Here is a 26,396-nt window from a genome sequence, read left to right on the forward strand (position 1 = left end):
ACTAAAAACACAAAAGTCTTTTATTTTGACTTTTTTTTTTAAAAATCTGCGTTGATATGATAACATTGTGAGATTGATCTTCGTGTACACAGATCTACAGAAACAACCAAAAACGCTGTAGTATGCATGCCAGGCCAGTAGTTGGTGGTGTAACTTTGTGATGACACATAGAAGAACAGTAGTTCGGCCATGACGTCACTGTTCTCACAGGATCTGTGAATTGCCAGTTTACACTGCGACAGATGGAGTTGCCTTTTCAAAAAAATACACTCTGGAACCTGGTTTCAAAAGTTTGCATTTTCACACCCAGAAAAGCCGTTGTCATGTGAAGGCCAAAGGCCAAACTGCAACAAAATTTGCAGTATGGTTCAGTGTAAAAATGCAAATGAGGCATAGAGAAGAGATTTAGAAGCTGCCCTGCAGCACGATCTTTGTGTTAAAAGTGCCTGACTAAGAAAAAATGTTTCAAGATTTTGTGCAACACATTTAACAAAGTTCCTCAGTTAAGGAGAAACTAAGCCTTAAGTGTCATACTTAAGAAGCAAACTGTGATTAGTATGAGCTTGTAAATTCTTCTACAAAACAGCCTTATTTCACTGCTATTTAATGTTTTAACCATAAAAATGAGATATAAATGTCAGTTGTAATATAGCTGTACAATGCTACATACTATGGCAACTTCCTTTTTTGTTCAGGATAAATCTGGGTTGACTCGCAGCATTCCCATCTGATTTGAATTTGATATCCAGACAGCAATAAGATATAAAGCCATAAACTATGGTACAGTTGTGCGAGCACTTTTAAACGATTATCCTAAGACAATACAGCCAGTGAACTCTGGGAGCTGGCCTGCCTGTGCTGCAGGCTCTATTATGACTGGTTCAAGTCCTGCTCATACATCTTTCTAAAATTATACACCACAATGAAGAAAAGCGGCCACTTCTAAACAATGTCAAAAATTCAGATTTAGATCCCCTCTTCTTTTTTTTTTTACATCTTGTTATTGTGTTACACAGGGACTGAAAGACGAGTCACAGCATTATGAAATCATGTGAGGAGGGCAATTATCCATCACAAAAGCCCCACAGACTAAAAAAAAATAACCCACCGACTGGAGAAGACAACAGAGCCTTTTGTTTGCCCCATTGTCAGTGACACAGTGCCGAACTCCTCCTCATAATGGCTTGTTTCTCCAGCGAGCCGACTGCCTTCATCAGGCGCACTTTGTTCTCGACAGCAAGTAAACTGAGTTTCTGAGACACATAATGGGCAGCTTATGTATAAGCTCATTCAGGTTGCGATTGGCTGTCGTGACCCCGAGATTTGAGTCACGGCCAGCGCAGAGTTAACTTATTCCTCCTCACACCCGCTGACACACAGTCATTTCTGTTATTGACATTTGCCTGGAGTGACGGCATCTCGTGACCGAGGGCATCATGTGACCTTGTAGTGGAGTTGTATCATCAGCGCGATGTAATTATAACGCTGACTTAGCAGTTCAGACGCTTGAACTCCGGCGACCTCGGCCTCGCAGCTATTGTAAAATCTCTCAGCTGTTGACAACTGACCACACAATGACAGGGTTTCCAGTGGCCGCAGCGTTACTGTACCAACCTCACTGGACACGAGCTGAACAGAGACTCAGAGTTCGAGTAGAAGCAGGAGCATCTGGAGGTCCTCGGTCACGGTCAGCAAGTCTTTGGTGTGAAGTAGGGATGAGTATCATACCCGAGTACTAGATTTGGGCATCAGTGCAACACGTAGATCAGGGATACTCAACTTGCTTTGCTTGGGGGCCTTTTTTGCAAAATAACGGGAGGCCAGGGGCCAGTTACAGCAGCCCCATACATGTGTCAAGGATTTTAGGACAGTTCTATGATTTAGGACTTTTCTAGGATTTAAGCACATTTCTAGGGTCTCAGGACATATCAAGGATTGCAGGACTTTTCTAGGATTTTAGGACAATTCTAAGATTTCAGGACGACTCTAGGATTTTAGGACATACTTTGAATTTTTTGGCTGTTTCTAGGCTTTGAGGACTTTGCTAGGATTTTTGGGTGTTGTTGGATTTCAGGACATTTGTATTTTATATACTGTATGTATATTTCTAGGTTTTAAACATAGGATTTTAGGACTTTTGTAGGTTTTATACATTTCTAGGATTTGAAGATATTGTAGGATATCAGAACCTTTCTCTGATTTTAGGACATGTCTTGGATTTTAGGACATTTATCAGATTTTAGGATGTTTTTAGGATTTTAGGATGTCTAGCATTTTAGGGCATTTATTGGATTCTAGGACATTTTTAGTTATTCAGGATGTTTCTAGGATTTTAGGACTTGGCTAGGACCTCTGCCAGCGGGTGCAGGGAATCCTCCACTGGCACTTTTTTGATAAACAAGCTCTGTATTGATGTTGTTTTATGCACTCTAGCACCTTATGTATTCTAAGAGTATAAAAATAATTCCCAGTTTTCATTGTAGATGTGCATGCAGCTTATTGCCTCGATCAGTGCCTCCTTGTCCCGCTGTCGCTCCTCTCTCTGCTTATCATGACACGACTGCTGCAGGAGTAAGAGTAGGGTAAGGGGAGTTAAGGGCACTGACTGAATTATGTCAGTACCAATTCATGTTAAATCCATCTGTGCAAGGCTTGGGTGGTATCTTATTTTTATACTTTCATACATTTCTGAAATTTCACCGGGGTATGGACGGTAGATGGGTCGCTGCAGGCCGCCGGCTGTTTACAGTCCTGTAGCTTATCCATCCACCACTAGTGTCGCTGTTTCATCAGCTCAGGTTCCTGTTCCACCAGTAGAGATCAAGGACTGATTTTTTAAAAACAGATGTTACCAATTGTGATTTTGCGATACAGGATCTGAAAAAAACGATTCAGAAAATCCAACTTCCCATGTTTTAGCATTTTTAAAACTTTTAAAACATTTATTTAAGTTATTTTAATACCAGTTGAGGCCTTCTTTCTAAATTACTTAATTAAAAGCCTTTTAAGACTTCTTAAAGATCCACAGTAAACCTGTATTATAATTTAATTCAAGCATTCAAATTTGGAAGTTACTTAAAATGTGCATGCAGTTTGAAGAAGCTGCTGTAAGTCTCAGTTCAGGCCTCAGCAGCTGGACCTGTCCTCACCTTTAACACAGCATGGCATATATAAACTAGACAGCAGGACTCGCAGAGGACCAGTATTGCTTTTCATACTGAGAAGAACCATAAAGTTTCACAGAGGTGGAGAAATAGCGGGAGAGCGGTATGTGCGCCAAGTAAGAAAGATATATATAAGTCCACCTCCATCTACTTAGCACACAAATTAAACCAAGTTGTCAGTGAACATTTAGAAATCATCGCTTGGGTCTCAGCGGGCCTCGCTGTTTGAACTGCAGTGTAGGTAGGCACTGTTTATCCTGGACGGGGCGCTTGATTAAAATGAGGAATGGAAGAAAAAAAAGAAATGGCTCCGTCTCTCGGTGGTCAGCCACAGCCTCCTCATCGCAGCCTCCACCAATGATCTGACTTTACCCCTTTTTTTCTTTTTTTTTTTGCAATTTTATGTAATCACAACTCCAAGAGCTATTTTTAATGTGTGTTTAGGTTGTGCGCGCGCCATTCGATATTAAACATTTCCCCTTATTACTTAAAGGCCGACTTTATTTTCCCTCAAAGCTGTGACTCCAAAAACAGCTGTCCAGACACCACAAGAAAGGGCCTTAAGTCACTGGAAGATGTAGATACCACTGCTGGACTCCAGAAGAAAAATATCTACTTTTCATTAAGATTATACCATACCGTACCTTACCAAACAATTCACACAGAACATCAACATCCTCTTGGCGACACGGCGTCGTAGATTAAGTTTCTGCACTTCCATGAGTTTTGGACTGCGTTGAAGTGAACCTCACCATGACTCTTGCTTCACTCTATGGGCGCAGGGTCAGCGTCCCGCCTCAGCAGCGCTGTAAGGAGATATTTACGTTCACACCAGCGGCCAACAGAAGCTGATTGCAAGTGGTGTTTGTTTCCAATGAAAGCACGTTAATTCGGGCTCGGCCGCAGTGTAAACTACCTTGGCGTTTTACAGATGTCGCCTGTTAAAGTGAATCACTGTACCTGCCTGTTTGCCCCGTCGGGCCGTTCTGATGCCGCGCCAGAGAGAGTACACAACACGAGCCAAAAGGGCTATTAATAAGCCCTTCCTTTTCTAATACTGTAATACCTCCACGTGTGTAATGTCTGCTCTGAGCTAATTATGTCACGTCATTTTTAGCCTTCGCAGAGAGACGAATACAGACAGCCTCACAGCCTCCGTCTGAGTTAATTTTAACTCATCTTAGGTATCATTATCCCCCAATATTTTTCCAGGAATACTCTGTTGCAAGAAATAATTTTCTATGAAAACACACCGCTGCGAAGTTCATCTGCTGTGACAAAGCGAGGCAAGCAGCGGCACTGCATTGCGCACACACACACACACACACACACATAGACACACCGTGTTAATAGCATGTGTAATTTTAAGCATGTTCCAACACATGATACCTCTATTATGTTTCTGTGAGAGCTTGTGATAACAAAGTGGAGTCCATTTGAAGGTGTGTGGTCCTGAGTGGTAGGAGAGAGAGAGTGTCTGGCAGGGTGGGCCATCGACCACAGTCCTCAGGGCAGACCTTGGCCAGAGCTCAGAGTATGGCCAGGCTCTTCAGCTCCACACACACACACACACACACACACACAAGTATAGCAAGTGTAGTATACGGCCACCAGTGGAGAGGCAGTAATGAATGAAATATTATATTCCACATCATATTCCAGACTTTAACATTATTACCTTCACATAAAAGCATTTTTTTGACAGCAAGGAGTACATATATTATAAAATTGTCTGTACAGCAAAATGAGGACAACCTGGCAGTATGTTGTATCAACCCAAACGCCAGAATAAATGTTGGAATAGTACATGTCTGCAAACCACGGATATGTTATATTTGCATGTTATTATGTAGTGGACACGTTTAAACTTTATGTCTCTTCAACAGCGCCGTGGTAAATTTGTGGTCAGGTTTAGGCACAAAAAGCACTTGGATATGGTTAAGAAAAGATCATGTTTTGGCTTAAAATACCGCTTTTGATGGCACAGTCCCATCAGGACACGCAGCGATGGCTCAACTTAAAAAAAAAAGGCGTTTCATGGCGCTACCCTGGCAGAAAACACAGTGATGGATCGGCAAAAAATACACCCACTTTTAGCACATAGGTTGATTTTGTTGAACTGGAAACAGGCTCAACATCCCACCTACATTATCTTAATAAGAGATGTTATGTAGGACCTTAAACTAGAAAATGTCATATTTATTTTACTTTTTTTTTTTAAATAAGACTCGGCTACCCTTTATTGATTTCAGAGAAGCGAGGCAGTAGTAATCCTCCCAACTTCATGCTCCTGCTACCATGTTAAGTGTGGTGTCAGTATTTAACACATAACACAACCCTGTGTTTTCATGAACATTATAGTGCATATTGCATATTACGTTGTTTCTGTCGAGTTGTGTCTGTAAATGTGAACTCCTCACATTTCTGTGGCCTTTTGTATAATCTAGTTTCAATCTCTCCTGTTTGATAACTGAAAAAAATAGTGGCATTATCACAGCACAAAACACAGCAATAGTTCAATAAAAAAGCAACCACTTTGCAAGACACTATTACCACGTGAAAGTGATGTCTGTAAAAAAACACTCTTTGTGGCACTATCGTGGCAGAAAACACAGCGGTGGTTCAGTAAAAACAGCTGCTTTTCGTCACATTATCCCTGCAGAAAATGCAGCTATGGCTTTGTGATAAGACAATACATTTTCTTGGCACTGTCTCGGCAAAAGCACTAATTAGGCAGAAAATGCAGCAATGTTTTAGTAAAAACAGCCACTTTTTGTGGTATTATCGTGAGTGGAACACCGTGACGAGTTGCTAAAAAACACCCATGTTTGGTGACTAAAAAATCAGCTGGAGATGCAGCAGTGACTCAGTAATTGTTATTTATTGGTCTCACACGTTGGTCTGCAGCTTGGCAGGCGTCTCACCTCTGTGTCACACCATCCCCTCCACCTCCCAATGACAAAGTCAGCTCCTATACTTCACAAACGTTGATATGGTACATATGAAAAGTAGAAATGTAACCTATTTGCGATTTGCAGACACGTACAATGCCGCCTTTTTCTTCTGCAACTGTGCTGGTTGTGTAAAATTCCCTCCACCGCTTAAACAGAGTACACACACGGTCTGATTTGATATGTTAAATCCTTTGAAACACTCCATGAACTTCAGATCATCAACTCCTCTAACGATGTAATTGCAAAAATCCCTCCAATCAGGCCAGAATAAATTCAATAAATACCTTTTTTAACCAAACAGTTTATAGGCCAAATATCCCCAAAACATTATACTTTTGAAAACAAAATCAAAACCTTTAATTTGCATGTTTTCTGGATTAGATCGCGGGTGAGTTGAGTTAAACCGTCAGACTTGCTTATAGACACGAGCAGAGGTTGTGGTCAAGGTTTCAGCTATGGAAACGGTTTGTTGTGGTTTTCCTAAGGTGGGTGAACTGCTGACCCGACCGAAAGTTGGGCAAGTAGAACAACATTTGGCCGGCTTTAACTAAACTTTGTTACTGCGTCAGGGGAAAACATCATCCGCTCTTTTCAGTTTCAGCTCTCGCAGTTCGTAAAGACTTCATGCAGAGATATCTGAGACGACAACATCATCACAGTTCACATTTTCACCATCAAGGTTGTTTATCACATGCCGTGCCACCCAAGAAGTTGTGTTTCCTGCCATATGAGTTGGGTTTATGTTTTATTTTTCATTCAGTATTTCAGATTCAATCATGATGTGCAAATTATATTCCCATCAAACTGCGTGTAATTTACTGTGGCTCGGCGCAGCTCGCAGCGGTGCTGCACTCCGTCCGAAAAGTTTAATGCTTCTGACAGCAAAGCATCCATTCCCAATAACTTTAAAAATGTTTATACATGGCCTGAAGTATTATTCTTAAAGTATCGAGTACCAAACTAATCCTCGTGTACAGTTTTTGCTATTGGACTGCCGATCCAAAACATATACTCCAACAATTATTAAGAGAGACTGTTGTTGAATTGTAAATTTAGCATCAAGGTAAACTGCACGGGTGACAAGATCGATTAAATCTGGGGATGGAAATAGGTACGGCGATATCCAGTGTGTGTGTGTGTGGTGTGTGTGTGTGTGTGTGTGTGTGTGTGTGTGTGTGTGTGTGTGTGTGTGTGCAGCGTCTGAATAGGCATCCCTAAGGATTCTGTAACATGTGCTGTAACTCCAGAGGCATGTTCTTGTTTTAGACAGCAAATATTTACAAAGCAGCAAGCCAAGGAAAATGTTTCACTGCACAAAAATAAGGTAGGTGGCAAAGACTTGTGGAAATGCTGTTGTGCCGTGGAATCTGGTGGGATTATTTGTATTTCAAGTTTGACATTTTTATTCACTTTTTTTCTAACACTATATTAAGGTCATCAAGATTTGAAATAAATAAGGGCTTGACTGCAAAAGAAGAAAACATGTTTAGTTTCAGCTTTTAAACAAAGTGTTTACTTGATTTCTCAGACAGTGATGTTTTTATTATATATTCGGCTCATTTTTCCCCAGATTCCCTCAGTGTGCAAACATGAGTTAAGACTGGACTCACTTGGATTTAATGCAATAAAATCAATCGCTTCATTCATGTACGTTGATTTTATGTGTTATCTCAGGGCTGTGATGTACGAAGTGCTTCCTTCAAACATTTTAAAAATTAACATTAGAATGACTAAAACCCTGCTAGTCGATGCTGTAAACATTTTTTGAAATAGAAATACGTTTAAAAATAAAGGATAATCCATGAAACACAGTGTGAGCAGGATTTTTTGGGACTATTTCTTTGGCAAAAAATATGTATATAAAAGCTCTTTAAAACAAAAAGGTCCATCAAAATGGGGACATTGCTTCAAGAAAGGCATGTCAATTTAAGAAAAAGAAATCAGAAATTTTCAGTGCTGCTGGTCCTTAGAAAGTCTTGAAATAATTTTCAAAATATCTTACATTTAATTGTAGAAATATCAGGCCTTAAAGAAGTCATGAAATTGTTTTAAATTTAAATCTGTGAGGTCTTAAAGCCACAATTTCATGTATTGTTTGATTTTATATTTTATTATTTATTAATGTATTTATCATTTTTAATTTCTTTCTGTCAAAATGAGTCAAGCTCTTCAGTGTGAAAGTGCACATTTCTGATCTTGCAAATTTCTAAGCCTTTCACTGAACATAATGCTGTCTTTTTACTTGATATTTGCTCTTGCCTGTTAGAAAACTGTAGATTAACCCGACTCACTCTAATAACCATATTCAGACATAAATCACATCTGCACAGGAGCACATACGTACCTTTACACTTACCTGCGATGCTCGAATAAGAATAAGATGATTTATCAAAAGTTCAGTCTTAATTTGGCTGAAAATAATCTTAAAAACCATTAAATTGAAGTGTCTGAAACCTGTGTTTGCTGTGAGTCACAAATGAAACTGCGTTCAAACATCAAAGCGAGATATCTCGAAACTCGAACCTTTTTTTTTTTTGGCTGGAGCAGCCCTTTAAATCACAGGCGGTGATTAAAAAACAGCAGTGATAGATTTATGCAAATGACTTATTAAAAGGTAGTTTCCACTGGCAATAACAAATCATAAGGAAAGAGCCCGAGGCGCTGTTCTTCTCTTTTCTGCTTAGTCACACTTGCCCACCGGCCACTGACACGATGACTGATACACTCAAACACTTTCGAACCTGACTGAACTCCCAGCGCCATTCCTCACATTCCTCTGCCGCTGCACTAACACCCCGTCTGTGTTTTTGATCTGTTGAAACAAACACCTACGATCGCTGATCAAAGACGAGCCGTGACGTGCGAGGGTGTGTGTGCTGCATGTGTGGGAACTTGTGTGTGTGTGAGTGTGATGATTCACTGTTGATTGTCATGAGCTGCCCGCGCGGCTCTGCACGTTGGCAGGCCGTTTTGCAGGGCGTCTGTGTTATGGTGTGTGTGCCTCCGAGCGTTAGCGAGACTGTGAGAAGGCATCTCTTTCACAGTGGAGACAGGTGGACATAATTTACGGCGTCTTACAGGAACCGCCCCCGTCTGTCGCTTCTATGAGAGTCGATTAAAGCTGTAGGTAACTTTTATGAAAGTAACTTTCTGTCATATCTGCTTAAATAGTCATTATATCCACACAGTGGTACACGAGACAGATCATCTGCGCTTCTCATGCATTGTTAGAATCAACCACGTCAACGAAAACAACCAATCAGAGCCGAGGTGTCTCTTACGCTGCTGTCAATCATTGCTGGTGAACTGTGGTTAAACTGCCAAACTTGGCAACGCTGATCAAATATGAATCACAATTCTGTTGCTGCTTTTTTCTCACCTCAGATCTTTTTCAGAAACATTTTGGTGTACTGTTTACCTGTACTTTTTTTTATGTGTGCCTTTCTTTAACTGTAATCTTATCACTTCTATTCAGCACTTAGTCACTTTTTTATCCTTTTTTTCTAGTCCTCTGTTTGTGTGTTTGCATGTTTATAGAGAGGGTCTCGGAGGAACGGCATTTCAATCCCATCTACCTCCTGTACATATGGAAAAATTAAAATAAACTTAATTTTGACTGTAAAATGAGAATTTTTGCTAGCATTTTGGAAACTGTTGAGCGAAAACCAAGCACAAACTTTCTTGTTTTAAACAGTATACTAAAATATGCTTGTGAACATTTTAGACAAGAAAAAAGGCAATGCAGTTACAAAATCTTGATTCATATTTTAGCGCTGTTGCTTAATTTGACAGTTTGACTACCGTTAATGAGCAGTAATTGACTTGATTGACAGCTGCGTTAAGGTGCACATGCTGCACGATTTGTGCCAGTTTCCAACCCAACTTGCACGACTCATTTAAGAGTCAGACTGAATTTTAACTTCATCAGGCATTGTTTTCGTAGTGTGTTGGGGGCTTTGAGGACTGATCATGGCTGGATCAGCTGCTCTCAACCACAGACTGTTGAAATAATGGACTTAGCTACCATGACGTCACCCATTGGTTTGTAGACTCACATTTGGAAGCCTCTAGTTTGGTATTTCAGCTGTTGCCATATTGTTTTTTGGAGCCAAAAGTGACCATATTTGGGCATGAGTCTGGTACTGTGGAGGAGTGAGGAGTGGATCTGAGTGAGGCAAAGGACGCTATCTGCAAACTGCCTGTCACTCAGAGGAGCCACGCCTTTTTTTTATGCGTAACTTCAAACCTTGATAAAATAAAAAAATGTGCGTTATATAAAAATTCACCCCCCGTACAGTTGTCATGAATGTTAAAACTAGCTACACAGACCAAAAACGTTTTTTATAAGGCTGTAAACATGTTTATTTCTGCTGTAAAGTCGAGCGTTTTAACATGAGGGTCTGTGGGTATTGACTCTGTCTTGGAGCCAGCCTCTAGTGGTCATTAGGAGAACTGCAGTTTTTGACACATCTGTGTCTGCGTCTTTTTTCAGCTCCGGAGGTTTCAGCTCGCTCCCAACCCACCATCAGATTTTGGAATGAATTTCAGAAATGTTGATCTGCCGTCTTCAGGCTCTCACACACTAGAAGCACAGCCATGAATCGACTCCCCAAGGTAAGTGCCCAGCTGATATGTTGGTGTTGCTAACAGGCTAACTTGTGTGCTTGTGAGAAAGAGCACAAGAGGGGAATCAGAACTCAGATTAACTTGTTTTTGCAGTAATGGACTGTTAATCTCTTTTTGAATCTTGTTCTCAACATTATTTTGAACTGTACCTTGCTACATGATGCCATCGACGGCCCAACATGTTACTGTCCGTCCAGTTTAACATGCAACTCTATTTTATGCAATATAAGTCATCAGGGGTCCCTGCTCCGTCTTTCTTTCAGCTAAGACGTCCTTGACCTTTTTCTCTTTTTAAAAAAGTTACTTATATTTGGTTCTTTCTTACTTTTGAATACTTTTCTATTCTGTTGTTTGTGTAATTGCATATTTATACCGCGGGTCTGGGAGAAATGGCATTTTAATCCCGTCAGTGTCCTGTACATGTGGCAGAATTGACAATGAAGTTGACTTTTAATAATTGAAAACAGAGTTTAAACAGTTAGGTTTGGTTGGATGATCAGATCGCACAATGTGAGCACATAAATCATGAGCTTTTGCTTTATACTGCAGGTGATTTTCATGTACGGTGAGAGTTCGAATTAAACAAGAACATTTCTAAAACGGGCTGACATCGTACAGTCAGTGCGCAACATTCGAGACTCCTGGGCTCTGATTGGTTGGTTTTCGAGCAGCAGTGGTATATTCTAGTGCAGTGGTTCCCAACTGGTGGGGCGCGGCCCAAAAGTGCATCACAGGACCATTCTACATGGACCACAGTTGACTTGAAAATGTGTCAATTTTGTAAAAAAAACACACTTTATTTTAGAGTACAGTGAGTTTTCGGCACAGAGCTTTTATTTTTAAGTGACTTGTCTGTTTATTCATGCATTATGATTTAATTCTTTGTGCTCTAAGCCAACATGTTTACATTTCGTGAAATAGAATTGAAAGTGTGGCATTTTGTCTAACATGTGGACCTAATGATTGAGGAGAAATCTGGACAAGTTGGGCAGCACTACAAAGAGTAGGATTACCATGATTTTTTTCACAGATTAGCTGTCTCATGTACTGACAGATTCTGCAAATATGACACAAAGTTATGCTCATAAAAGTTGCCAGCCACTTGCATATTTTACCAACATTTGGCTGGTAAATGATGCCAGCTTTGCACCCTGAAACTAAATATTGTTCCTCTCCGTTCAAATATTAGAGCGGCATATTTTAAAAACCCATGGCACATAAAACGTGCCATTTTATGTTATTTTTTGTAGTTTTAAAGGTCAGTCCAGGCTTGCACGCGTCCATGCACACACACAGTTATTACAGCAATGACACAACAACATGACGACTGTCTGTGACACGGCAACGTAACGGGAGGAAAAACAAAATCCAGTCTGCAAAAGTGACACTGAAGCAGCTCTCACACACTCCTCTGTAAATAAGCAGCTTCACACCACCTCCGCTTTCTCCTCACACACACACACACACACACACACACACACACACACACACACACACACAGCCAGCCTCTCTGTCTCTCTCTTTCCTCATTCTCTCTGCTGCACATGCATACACAGACAAACACACACACACACACACACACACACACCCAGTCTCACACCGCCAGCCAGCCATTCGCTCCTCACTCACACCCTCAAATCTTACCAGGCTCAGCTCTCCCTGCTCAGAGGCAGACAGGAGCAGCACAGCAGCCTGTTAAAGGAGTTGAGGGAAGGAGCAGCGGAGTCAGAGAGAAGAGGGAGGGGGATGAAAGAGTGAAGGGAGAGCAAAGCAGAGCGAGCGCTGTTCCCCATATGCTGAGGAGGCATGGGCGGTTGAACAAGCTGCCCCCACTGAAGCCTCCTGACTCATGGGAGCGTCAGACCCCGATCCCCCAGAGAGCCTGGAAACGCCGCCGAACCACGCGCAAGAGAGAGAGGAGGGGAGCCAGAGAGGAGAGAAAAAAGTCCAAGAGGAGAGGAGAGAAGAGAGAGAGAGAGAGAGAGGGAAGAAAGCCACAACGGTAGGCTGTCCCACTCGACTGCTGTGCCGTGATGACGTCAGAGTTCATGTGACCCAGGCTCTCCAGTGACGGCACATGGAGGGCAGGAAAGAGACGAGTTTTAAAGCTGGTGCCTTTTGGGTTGTGTGAGGGCTCTGCTCGCCTCCCAAACAACCACAGAACCACAGACGTGCGGCTCGGGGTTGGTGTTTGAGGGCGACCTGGAGTGTAAATGGTTAATCGTCGCGGGCCAGCACCAGTCACAAGGACGGCGCTAAGCGAGTAAGTACGTTCCAACCACACTCGCCAAGCAAGCAAGTCCGACACCATCTGATCTATCCGCAAAGGCGATATTTGCCTCTGCAATTTTTCTTTTTTTTTTTTTTTTGCTCCATAAAACCAGACCTGGTTGTTACTTGTGGTCATCCAAATAGTTGATACGTAAAAGCATGTCTTGTGGATGGCTTTTCCATTTTTTTTTCCTCATGACACGCTGCGTGCTCTTGGTTTAGGACGTGTCAGGGGTCACGGAAACCACAGAGGAACAAAAGTGGGGCTTGCTGCAACCAGAGGCAGCTATGGCATCTAACAGCCTCTTCAGCACAGTGACACCATGTCAACAAAACTTCTTCTGGGGTGAGTACCGCTCCGCCGCTCGCCGTTGTGTCTGGAGTTGGGTTTTTGGGGCGCAGGTCACGGGGAGGACTCGGGGTCAGGTGTTGAGGTTTGGATGGAGGCTTTAAGGGGGTTTGGGGTAAAGGGGGTAAGGATCTTGGATGTGACTGAAGGATCCAGAAGAGTGGAGGGGGGGATCAGCTGAGGTCATTGAGGACCTGCTATCAAGGTCCAAGCTTTTGCGGTGGAAGAAAGACCCAACTATCATCAAGGCTTTTTGTGGTGCGCAAATACAAAAAAAAAAACCTCTGTGCATTTAGAGATTCCAGTATTTACTCTACGTGATGTTTATAAATATTTCTCAGAGAGGAAGATGACATGTTTGTGCAACATACTCTTAGATTTACAAAGCCGATGCCTTTCTGCGGAACCGAAAACAAAAAGCATGGGTGATATTTTTGACAAACGTAAACAGACGCTGCACAAGAGAGTTTACAGTGGAGCATTGAAACAAGATGTGGGGATTACTGGATGGTGTGTGTGCGCTGGTGTCTGTTTTGTGTGTGCAAAGGGAAGAAGTATTGATTAGTTTGCCAAGAAAGGTCTGTAATCGCTTCCTGAAATTGTTCAATGTTGCTGCTGTCATTAATTAATCAGTGTGGATTTCTGCAGGGAGCGTTTAATCGACAGACATAAATCCGCTCTGGACAAGACTTCCGTGATTTGGAATTGTGATTTAAGTGCTGGATTAATTAATTTAAGTTTAAAACAATCTGACTTCTCCTCAAATTACTCTGAAGATATGTTTATTTTTGTATGATAATCTGATTTGTACTTTCTTAGGATATAAAAATATGTTTTCAAAGATTTGCACCTTTTAAATAGATTTTACTCTCTACTTTAATCTATTTTATGTTCGTCCAGTCATATAATTAAGATCTGGATTGGATGCCAAAGTGGATTTAAAAGTAATAACATCACAAAAGTTCAAGGCTTGTGAACAGTAGCAGCGTCATGATTTTAAATTACCTGTGAAGGCCAGCTCACACGCTGCATTTTGCGGCCTGTTTTGGGTTTTCTGTCTCTTATTGTGACAGCCTCTTTACACAATCTAATTCAATCAGCAGAATAAATGATGTTTTAGGGTTTACCAGACGAATTTTCAAATTTAAACAAACATTTCCATTCCCGTGCGACACAAGGAATAGACAGTTTAATAGCTTCCCCCCTTCTCTCTCCCCTCCGCCCCCTCCTCCTCTCCTCCGCTCCGGTCCATAGCCTCCGCTCCTCTGTCCAAATCAAATGTTTAAAAGATGTTTTTAAGAAGTCGCTCCGTGGTCAGACACAGCTGTTCTGGGGCTCCGCACAGAAGCGAAGGGTGGCTCCCTAATATGCTCTGAAAGCCGGGAGAGAGTGAGCGTCTTCTACCAATCACCACCACCTATTACCACGTTAACCCCTGACCTCTCACTGTGTCTCTGGGGTCGGAGCGCGGGAAGCGAGGAGAGGAGCGGCGCTGCAGGAAATTGGAAGCACGCTGCAGTGGAGAGATGTGTGCAGATGTTCAGGTGGAGAGAAGCTGAGATAATCAGAGATCAATTCTTGTATATAAAGTACAGTTGATTGAGATTGTGCTGCGGCTCACTGATGTCGCCCCTGTTTATGAACATCTGGGTAGTAAATCTGTCAGTGCGACCACAAAAAGCCCCCCTGACAGCGTAATGTGATTTTGCAAGACCACCAGGGCTTTCTGTCGTATTTATGATCTTAAATAAATACATGAAGTGTGTTAAAAGTGGCAAATTTAGCATTGGAGGCTTAAAAATGTTTGTTTTGATTAAAGACAATAGGAAGTTTTGATTATGAGTTTTTGTTAAACTAAAATAAGATCAAATTTGATGCAAAATTTTGTTAAATTTACATATTAATTCCCTTTAAATTCTGATTTTTGAGTTATAAGGATTGTTTTCTCACAGTTTGGATCCATTTTGTAACATCTTGTCATAACATCTTGCCTTTTCTTGATTTTTATATATTTTCATCCTGCTCCCATGGATCATTTTGTCCGGCGTCAGCCAGCTTTACGAGAACACAAGTTACAAAATATGTTTTGTTAGTTAGAAAGCCACAGTACTCCGTCCGTAAATTTGTATTTAAGGACATTTTTAATTTAGCTCTGAGTTCCCAGCGATAAATCGAGTTGACTTGAGGGAGCGGGCAAATATTCCAAATTGCGAAAAAAGGGGGCTCATTAAAATTTTGTCTTGGCATTTACATCAAGCAATTTTCATTTAATTGCCTCAAATACATTTTTTTTTATAACTCCTCCACCAGACTGGCAGATCAGATGAGGAGGGCGGAATAATCTTCAACATGTGTGGCACCCACTCAACCACCGTGCCTCTCTGGGGAACATTTAAGTGCCTATTTTCTCTATTACAAACTTAATTACATATAGACAATTAAGTCATGGGAGCAATTATCTTCCAGTAGAGAGAGAGGGGGAGAGAGGGAGAAAAAGTGCTTACACAGACGGACCCAAATCAACACGATCAAAAGAACAGCGGGTAAATATCTGAAGACTTCGGGCGGAAAACTTTCCCCAAAAGAAAATCTCAGATAATTTGCAGGGGAAACCGTATATGTATTTGAGAAAGGCAGCTTCTGTTGCATAAGTGTTGCCTTAGATCTAACCACAGGCCTGCTTCTTGGAGACATCTTAAAAGTGAACCAGACATCCTCCCTCCTCCTCCTCCTCCTCCTCCTCCTCAGCCAGGGAGAGACGTGAAGCCCACTCATCAATAGGTAATTTGAAAAAGCCAGGGGGAAAAATCTGAGCGCTTCACTGGCTGCTACTGTGCAGCCAGAGAAGACTCTTCCCTTTAACTCGGTGCTCAAAGGAACTCTATTTAGCGATGCTTAATTGTGCCTCTGAGGCAAACATGTTATTTAATCCCCGGCAGGGTCGTATTGATGGAGTAAAATGGTGCTGTGTGTGTTTGCTGCACTGGCTATTAGGACTTATTAGCGCTGGAGGTTCACATCAGTCTCCATGACTCCTGAGGGTAATCAGGGGGGTGCAGTTCATGTTTAATCAAAGATAGATTAATTGGTCTGTGTTTGCACTCATATAACAGTGAATGGTGGGTTGATTATGGCGCTAAATAGGCTGTAGGCACTTATTAAGGTCCAAATGAGAGCGTCAAGGGAACTTGTGATTTGAATGGACTTTCCCACTGTTGATTTTAAACTTGAGGCGTGTTTTTCTTAGTTTTTAAAGGTCACATTGTGAGCTGTTACGTCTGAAACATCAGATCTGAAATCAGTGAAAAAAATGAGTGCAGCCAGAAAACAAGAGATTGTGTGTGAACAATATCTGCGCTTCCTTCCAAACGAAGCAGCGAGGAGTTATTGACACACCGCAGCGAGATCACATTCACTGCTGTAATACGGAGACTGCAACAACAAACGCAGAGTTGAGTGTAAATACTCACAGGGCGCTGTGTATTATCCCGTCTTTTATCCCCGTCGTCAGTAGCTGGAGGGCTAATTACACTGTTATGATGAGGCAACCTGCCAATTGACTCTGCTTACTGTAGCTTTCTGCCTGTTTAACGTGTTGATAATAGACTCAAAAGCAACTTTCTCACAGCAGCGATAAAGCCTTTTTTTGTATTCCCCCTCCTCATAAATCAGTAATATCTTTGCTGGCCAAACTGGTGTGTGTTTTTTGGACCGCTCTGCATGCTACAGAGCTACGTTTTTTTGAACGCGCCATAATTACCAGGTAGCTTAATGCCATTGCGTTGAGGCTTTTAATGCAGCGCCGTGCTATTTTCACACTTAACAAGATCCTGCAGCCCTTCATCCTTTTCAAATTGCATCACGCTGGGCGAATTATCCGATATAAGCCCTCAGAGAGGAAGTAACTACCTAACACATTGAAAATCGGTCAATCTTGGAAGCGGTTCGCCCTAATGAAACAGAACACTAGTATTATAACACATATACCTCTTTCTCTGTTTCAAATCCCCCCTTGTCTCTGTTTGGGTCTGAAGAACGCTTAAGCAGAACCAGGAGAAACCCGAACAGCATTGTGTCCTCAACATGAGGCGGCTTCACTTCCACGCTCCGTGTTTCTATAAGGGGGAAATATGGAGTGTCGAGGCTCCTGGATGTTTGGGTTCAGCCTGTAACGACGTGAGTGAGAGCGCGGCCGCAGCACCTACACAAGGCCTTACCTGTTTTGCCCCCTCGCCGGAGAAAAGGGCAGGTTTTTCCCCTTGTTAGTTTAATCTTAAAGGAATGCGGTATCCCCTCTGACTCAGGCCCAAATATATAAACCTACGTACCGGCAGGTCATGAAGGGAGCAGCGTTTTTTAATCCCACGTCAGGTAACACGTCTGTAAACACAGAAGGGGATTCTGCTCTGTTTTTGGGGAGAAAGGTGAAACAAGATGAGCATCAAAGAGTCGCAGCGAGCGCTGACTGTGATCAATAGCTTGGCTGCGGATCAGTGGCGCCGTCTGAGGGGAGACGGCGCCACAACATGTTTGCAGACCGATTCTACGCTCACTTTCTCATAATCGTTCAGCATCAGGGCGCTGTGACACGGCTCAAAATGATTGCACAAAAAAAATTGAATCCAGGTCGATATCGATTAATATCTACCAAAACAGTCATTGCTCTTAAGTTTAAAGGCTGATTGTTGCTCCTGAGTAAAAGTTAAAGCAACCAGACGTTAACCCTATAACACCTGGATCGACATCAGTTTTCTCGTACTGCGTTCAGGATGTTTGACACAAACGTTTAAACCTTCGAACCTGAGCAAATTTATTTGATTTCTTTTCAAAACTTGGAGAAAAGAAGTCAATCAGCAACTTGGCGAGAGATGCCGGGAAACTGTAAGGAATTATGAAAAGGTAAAAACAAAAAAACTGAAAAAGTGGTTTAAAATTAGTTTAAAGAGATACAGAGAAGCAGAGGGAGGGTGAGGAAAAACTCCAGAAAACCTGTTATAATTATTTTGGTTATTTTATTCTTATTATTATCATCACAATTTTTTTTTTTTGTTTTTTGCTAATTTCAGGCCATTTATTCTGACTTTTTTGGTATTTTCTAGCTAATTTTGGGTAATGTCCTGTTAAGTTGCTCAGTGCACTCTCGGGCCGATTTGCTCAGGTTTCAAAGAGTTAACTTTGGTTTGAACTGTTTATCATCAGAATATGGCAACATTTACCAAACAGCAGAACATTTCACGAATCTGAGGTAGATTTAAAAACAGTTCTGCTCAAAACAATGTCAATAAGTAAAACAATATATCGACCAAAAACACCTGATCACCAGCATGTTGAATCTGTGTGCAGACGCTTTGAAACATTTGTGTTTTAGCAACAATGTAAACAGACAAAGACGGTTTTACACCCACAGTCTGTAATTACTGACGTTTCTCACTCAAAACTATAACAACAGACGGATTTTGAGAGTCTGTCTGAAGTGACTGAGGCAGAAATCATGTTTACAAATGAGGGAAATTTAATTCATGTTACCTTAATCTCAGTTTGTCACGTCGTTATTTTAAACAACCAGTTATTCAGTCATGTTAACTTAAATTTACCATGAGCATTTTCTGAGTCGACTATACAGCTACTCACTCTAAAAACAGATAACTTGTTTTGACTTTGAAAGTTAGGGGGCGCTCAAGAGCTCAGCTGGTAGATCGAGTTTTTAACAAGGCTGTATCGCTGCCACCCGTTTCCCAAGTCATCCTCTCGCTCCCTCTTTCAAGCTTCAACTGTCCAAAAAATACTCTTAAAAAAAGTGTCGGGCTGCTGTCATTTTTCAGTTGGCCAAATTAGAGAAAATCAGTGTAATCATCATCTGTTTTCTCCGATTCAGTCAACTTAAAAGTGTAACTTTTTGAAGTTAAAACATAGTTTATTGTTACAGTGCTAATGCTGACGTCTCTTTATTTACTGCTGTTACAGGTTTAGTTTATATGTGGGAGTTGTCGGGTCGATGTTTTTATTTGTGCCACTGTGAGGAGTTGCACTTCAGTGTCGTCGTACAGTTGTTCAACGGCAGTTTTTCTCTAACGTTATTCTAACGCGATGTGGTGGATTCAGTCACGGTGCAACGTTATTCATCGTTGAAACAGTCAAACCAAAAATAAGTTTATTCGCTCGTCGGTGGCCGGTGAAAGGTGGACGCTCTTCTTCTTGTGCTTAATGGCAGGTGGTAGCTGATGTTTAAAGAGCGCTACAGCTCCCGTCTACGGGCGTACGGCTGGTTAAATATACATTGAGAATTTATCGAACATTTATAAAATCGAGGAAAATTATAATGAGATAATTATGGTTCTGTTTTATCGCCCAGCGCTACTTAGCAAACAGTTTGACGACAGAAATGTGATGTTTGTAAATGGGAGTTTGGTGTAATAATGTGGCGGAGTTAGGACAGTGGAGTTTGTTCTGTGGCAGGAAGTAGTGTACAGTGTGTGTGTGACAGAGAGAGAGCGCTGAAGGTGACAAGATCTGTCTGCTTGATTAATGCTCTCACTCAAACTGGCACCTGGAACCAATCCCCCCTCCTGCCGCCCCCGTCCCATGTGCACCGTGTGTGTGTGTGTGTGTGTGTGTGTGTGTGTGTGTGTGTGTGTGTGCATTCCATACAGTGCGCCTCCAGAGAGGTTGTTGAAGGTGGGTGTAGAGCAGGAGGCGCAGATGGGACCGGTGGGGACTCGGAGCGGAAGAAAAGAAAGGTGTGTGCAGAGGAGGAACAATAGGTGAACGTGCAGCGGAGGGTGTGGGGTGTCATTAATAACACACGGGCCCCATCTCCTAATTTGCTCAAATTACCTGCCCACACAGCGGGCCCCCTGCCAGCGCCGAGGTGTGAACACAACAGATCAAATACACCTGAAAATCAGCGTGCCCACCCACTCGGCAACGCCCACGCCAGCCTTTTATGGTGGTCTGTGTGTGTGTGTGTGTGTGTGTGTGTGTGTGTGTGTGTGTGTGTGTGGAGGGGTTACACGTTTATTCTTTCATGTCAGAGTGACGGCTAACGTGAGAAAATTGGAGAAAGAAACATTAAAGTGAGGAAAAAGAGTAAGTGAGACAGAGATGTGATACAAAGAGAGGGATCGGTTTGCAACTCAAGACCGACTCTTTCAGACCACCTCCCATATGGCACCGCGGGGGCGGCCATTTACCATCATCTGCCCTCCTCTTCTCCCGTCTTCCCTTTCCGTCCTCCTTCCCCTTCTGTCCTCCCGCCATCCTTCCCCTCCCACCCACGCTTTCAGGAACAGGGCGATGACAAATGTGACGGGGCGGCGATGCTTTGGTCACCGCAATAATCAGAGCAGAGTCACCGGCAGCACTGAACCACCTGTGACACACACACATACACACACACACACACACGCGCACACACGCGCACATAGAGACATAATCCAATGTGTGCACAGACACTGAAATTAAATCTGCCCCAGAGACACAAAAGGGGCCAGCAGAGTGTGTGTAGGTGTGTGTAGTGGGATGTCGTCTTTGAACCTCGGAGAGTGTGTGTAGCTGATATTGACGAGTCTCCAGGGAGACGAGGGAAGCTAAAAATCGTAGCTCTCATTTGTAAAAGTGGCCTCCAGAGAGAAAGAAGGAGAAGGAGAGGTGGAGATAAAGAAAGAGGGAAAGGTTTGAAAGAAAGAGAAGGGAGGAAGAAAGAACATAAAAGGAAAAAGAAATGAAAGGAGAAAAGAAAAGGAAATTAAGATAGGAGAGAAAGAAGGAAGAAAAGAAAGAAAGAAAGGAGGAAAGGGGAAAAAGAGAGGCAGAAAAGAAAGGAAAGGAAGGTAGAAATGAAAAATGAAGAAGGAAAGAATGAAAGGAGAAGAAAAGAAATAAGGAAAGGCAGGTGCAAAAGAAAGAAAAGAAAAATAAAGAAGGAGAGAAAGAGAAGGAAAGGACAAAAGAGACTTGAAGGAAGGAAGGAGAGGAAAGGAAGGTGAGATGCAAAAGAAAGGAAAAAAGAGAGAAAGTAAGGAAGAAAGACAGAGATGCGAATGAACAAAAAGGGGAAAGAAGACAAAAAGACAGGAACGAACGAAGGAAAGAGAAACGGAAGGAAAGTAAGGTAGTCAAGAAAAGAGCAAATGATGGAAGGAAGAAGGAAAGGAAGAAAGCAAGGGAAGAAAGAAAAGAAGGAAACCGAAGGAGGGGTCGACAAGGAGAAAGAAAGAAAAGAGGGAAACAAGCATGAAGTGAAGTGAGATTAAGAACCAAAAAATTCGAGCTGACGTGAAAACAGTTGATTTCAACCCCTGTTTAGTATTAATAAGCAGCATATAAATTCTTAAAAAAGGTGTGCTTCTAACTCACTACGGTGGAATCATAAACAGATATTTGGACGTTTTACGTTTTTATTAACGTATTAGTGAACGATTATAACTCCTTTTATGAAGCGTGATAAAAATCCATTTTTTTCTGGAGCTTTCAGTCAGATCTCATGGTCTTCATCAGCAGACAGCGTTTGCTCAGCGGTCATAGAGAGTGACGGAGACGAATTTATTCATAAATCTAATCAGAACTGGACTTACATGCAAGTATAACGAGTCAAAGCTCGCCACGCAACAAACAAAAAGCTCCCTGAATCAGAGTGATAGTTATTTAATACAGACAAGAAACAAATACTGTCAAATGTGTCATATAAATCTACATTTTTAATGATTACAGTTGTGTATATTGTAACGTCAAACTGAGAAGTTGTTGACAAATACATGAAAAGACTTAACTGCATGAGGGTGTGTTAAAAAGTGTTGATATTCTGCTTAGAAATGCCAAACAAGGGGTTAAAATAAAGTGTTGCCGGCTGGGTTTACTGTCTTACAACTTTGCTGCAAATATTCAGAAGTTCTGCGTGACTCTCGCTGTGAAAAAACAGGAAAGTTTTGAAAAATTTCTGCTTGTGCAGCAATGTTACAAAACTGCAAAAATCCCCTACGTTACATTTCAGGTTGTTTTCAAAGCGCTCCTCTCTCTCCTGCCACTGAGGCTGGCATCTTTGGAGAACTTGTAGCTGCTGTGTTTTATGTTGATCCCCGAGCTGTTCCAGTTTACACATATTCAATCCAATCATGCCGCTCCGACAAGCAGCGCCGCGTGATCAAAGTCTATATACGTACGCGGCGTCTGATCCTCGCCGGAGCGGGCTTTCAGTCTGGAGTCGAATCCTGTCACTCACCCAGACAGCTGCCCTCTTACAGTCGTCTGTAGTTCATTTTGTTGTCGCAGTTAAAAGTTTTTTCCGTCAACTGTTGCGCCGCTCATTCTATTTTCTGTCTTTCCCCAAAGGAAATAGGTCTCTCTCTCTTTTCTCTCTTTTGGACGGAGACCAATAACAGGCGTTTTCCACTTCACTTCTCCTGATGCTGAATGAGCAAAGGAGGATCCCAGAGGAGCAGGAATATTTTATTAGAGTGATATTTTGAAAGTTCCTCTCCTCCTCTGTCTTTCTTCCTCTCCCGTGATGGAATTTTAGGATGCTGCAACAATTCTGTGTGTGAGAGAAAACAGCTCACGCAGAGCAAAGACAATTCAAAGTCACAGCTAAATGACAGGCTGGGAGCTCCGGCCTTTTGAATCGCATTGTTTTCTTTTTATTCCTGCTCGGGAGGAGGACTGGTGGAGGGGGGGGGGGGGGGAGAAAAAAAAGCCCAAATGGGACAGAAAGCGCGCAGTTTGGTCTCGGGAGAATTACTCTCGGCACAAACAAAAATAGCAGTCATTTTTTGCTGACAAACACTTTTTAATGTGAGGGTGTTTTTTTGTGAAGTTGTTTTATTATTTATGACAAAGCTAGCATGTCAGGAGAGAAAAGGTGGAGTGTTGTGGCTTTGATTTACTGCAGCTTAAAGGTGGAGAGACAAGAATGAGGGATGTTCTTTTGCTTAATTGGGAGCTTTAGTTCAGAAGTGCATTCGAAAATATGTTCATTTAAGGAAATGTGCAGTCAAAGTCAGAGGTCCAGCCAGATTTCTCCTTAGTCATTAGTTCAAGATCCGCACATAAGAGAAATGACCATCTACTCGATTTTATTTAACAAAATGTAAATAACGTGGGCTTAAAGCAGAATGAAATAAAACATATTGTGAGAATAAAGTGCAATTAGTTAACATCAGTTTTCTGCATTCAGATGCCTTTTTACCAGCATTTGAACCTCTGAAACCTGAGAAAATGTTCTTTCAAAAACACGGGAAAAAACATAATGAGCAACGTGACGAGAAAAATCCTGCAAAAAAATAAAGGAAAAGGTGACAAGAAAATGATCTGAAAATTAGCTTAAGGGTTAGATATTACCAATATACAATGGAAAATGTCTAAGTATGCTGTTGAGTATGCTTGTTGCCCTCTTCCCATGTTTTTGAATCAAATCAAGCCAGTTTGCTCAAATTTTAAAGGGTTAAACCAGGGGCGTAACCTGGACCTCTGTTGGGGAAAGAAATTGCCTGAATTTTTCAACTCAACACTTAAGGAGGCTCAAGGAAACATATGTAGCTTTGGGAAAGCTCAAAAGAAAAAAAAGAGCGACCCCGTCCTCTGATAAATAAAGAACAGACCTATTCGTATTTTTTTTTTTAAAAAAAGGCCACATAATGCCAAGAACGAGGCAATGAAATAGTTACTGTTCTCAAAATATATTTTCTCACTCTACTGCACTTCAAAATAAAAGCTCTTTGCTGCATATTCACAGTACTTCAAAATAATGTGTGTTTTTCACAAACTTGACACGGTCACTAGTCACTTGTGGTCCATTAAAAATGGACCCGCGACCCACTTTTTGTCCGCAACCTACCAGTTGGGAACCGCTGGTCTAAATAATTTTTCCGGTGCCCGCAGACAAATTTATCTCTACATACTCTGCAGAATGTTACTTTCACATGAATACAGCATTACACACATGACTACACCTACACACACTTATGCACACAAAGCCAGACAGATACACACACACACGCCCTTTTCCTGCAGGACCCTGCAGATGCAGCAGAGTCGGTCTCTCTGGTAAACAAACAGAGCGAGGCTGCTGGGAGTCTTCACTGGGCCTCCAAATTACAGTCCGGTTAACCAAAGTCTCAGAGCCAGCCCCTTTACTGCTGCACACATACTGCGCACACACACACCCACAACACACAGGAGCACATGACCTGCGCACATTAAAGAGGCTCACTCTGAAAGCACACACACAATCTAATGGGAGCTGGTCTGTGCTGCAGTTTGAGCCGCGAGTAAAAGATTTTATAGACATAGGAGAGACTGAGAGGGAAGCAGGCCCTGAGGGCTGATCTTAATATTACCCGATCATCAGGCTCACAGTGTGAGGCAATTACTAATGAAAAAGAGTCCCTTGCAATGTAAACATGGGGTTAATGTTTACAGCTTTAACCTTTATTGTGATGTTAAGGTTTTCTTTGCTGGTAGAAGCTGCTGAAAGATGCTTGTGTGATTGTGGTTTTTAAAAGCGTGGAATATTTGCGCCTTGCAGGAAAGTTGTTAAAAGTTTGGTGGTGGACTTTTTTCTCTCAGTAAGAGGAGGCTTTTTTTTATTTGTCTGAAAATGCAACTACTGGGGACAGCTGTCAGTCCCCCGAGGACCACAGAACATATCAGAGTGATCTATGACGCCATAAAACCCAGTTAAAACATTTAAGATGATCAGTTCTCGCGAAAATTATTCGCCATAAATCCCGCGCTTCCAGAGTGACAGCATATTCCGAGCGGACAATTTAATTGTCAGCCCGAGACCACATCCCAACAACGCCGTTGCCAAAGAGGGGTTTTTTATGTGTCAACTTCTCGCTATAATGCAACACCCACAGAATTGATTGTGTTTGAAGGACAGCGTTTCACAACGTGATTGATGTCCCCCGTGGGAGCCAGCAGTCGAGGAGTCTCCTCGCTCAGGACTGCATTCAGGCGCTATAAAGCTGGCGTCATCCGAGTCTCAGCTTGGGGCAGAGCAGACATGAGAAGGCCCTGTCCTGGAATAACCGGCAACCTCTGAGTGGAAAATACAGGGTCGTAGGTCGCGTAATCACACAATAGTCATTTATTGTCTGTGAAATCCTGTTTTCCCGAAACTCTCCTGATGTTTTCTTTCATTGAAGCCGCTTTTCCGAAGATGACTGGAATTGATTTTGTCTGAAGACATCTCAGGCTGGAAGCTATGAAAGTGAACTCCGTCCACCCGTCCCTCCCTCCCCCCACCTTGTTGTGAGTCACTTCTGACCAGTAGCTTAATAGGCTCACTGTAATTACAGACTAAGGTTTTTCGGCAAAGAGTTTGCTGCATCAGCGGTGACACTCTCAAATTAATTTGTTAACTCATTCGGCACAACAGACGCTTCATGTAAGGCCTTCAAACATTTTCTCAGCATCTTCCCGGGGCCATTTTGAAATGGTCTGGAACCCGAGCTCGTGTGTTCTGTATGGCTCCGGGTTGCAGAGTTCATGCTCGGTGTTTTTGGAGCCGCTCCGAGCTGGACCGCGATCAGGAAGCAATCGTGAAAAAAAAAAAGAAAAGGAGAGCGAGATCCAAACCCTCGGAAGTTGAGTGCTCGATGCACGCCCAGTGCTGTGGCTGCACGCCGTGCCTGCCCAGGACTGTTTTTTCATTTCCTGTTTATCTGATTGGCCGTTGTCTCGGTGCTGGACATGCCGGACTGACAGTTTTGACGTTGATTGCCCCCCAGGAATGAAGCAGCAAAGCAATGCCAGAACTTATTCGACACAGTAATATCCATGATACCCAGGCTGCAACGAAGGCCAAGCAAAACAGATAGTATATTTAACACATTTAAACACTCGGAGACAAAAAAATGCATATGGTACATTTCAAGGCGTGGGTTTATCCCGGCTCTGTTTATGTCTGTGTGCAATTGAGCATCCATGACAGACTTTTTTTCCCTTCGTCTGGCTCCTCTTTACATGTCCTTATATCGATTTGGACCCATTGCACCTGGGCATCCCTTCACATACATCCTCACCTCCTTCCTCTCC

The 26,396-nt window shown here is 42.3% G+C and overlaps 1 protein-coding gene across 2 annotated transcripts in view; it reads left to right on the top strand.

Moving 5' to 3' along the window:
- The first annotated feature begins 12,821 nt into the window (after window positions 1-12,821).
- runx2b (RUNX family transcription factor 2b) overlaps window positions 12,822-26,396 on the top strand; it is a 54,006-nt gene continuing 40,431 nt past the window's right edge. Inside the window, exons 1-2 of one of the 2 annotated variants that reach the window (XM_042503362.1) lie at window positions 12,822-13,007; window positions 13,238-13,361. In XM_042503362.1, coding sequence (XP_042359296.1) covers window positions 13,304-13,361 — 58 coding nt within the window. In that variant the 5' untranslated portion in view covers window positions 12,822-13,007; window positions 13,238-13,303. The remainder of the gene's footprint in view (window positions 13,008-13,237; window positions 13,362-26,396) is intronic. The other variant, XM_042503360.1, reaches the window with a different exon arrangement.

The sequence above is a fragment of the Plectropomus leopardus genome, chromosome 16 (assembly GCF_008729295.1).
Source record: "Plectropomus leopardus isolate mb chromosome 16, YSFRI_Pleo_2.0, whole genome shotgun sequence".
Lineage (NCBI taxonomy): Eukaryota > Metazoa > Chordata > Actinopteri > Perciformes > Serranidae > Plectropomus > Plectropomus leopardus.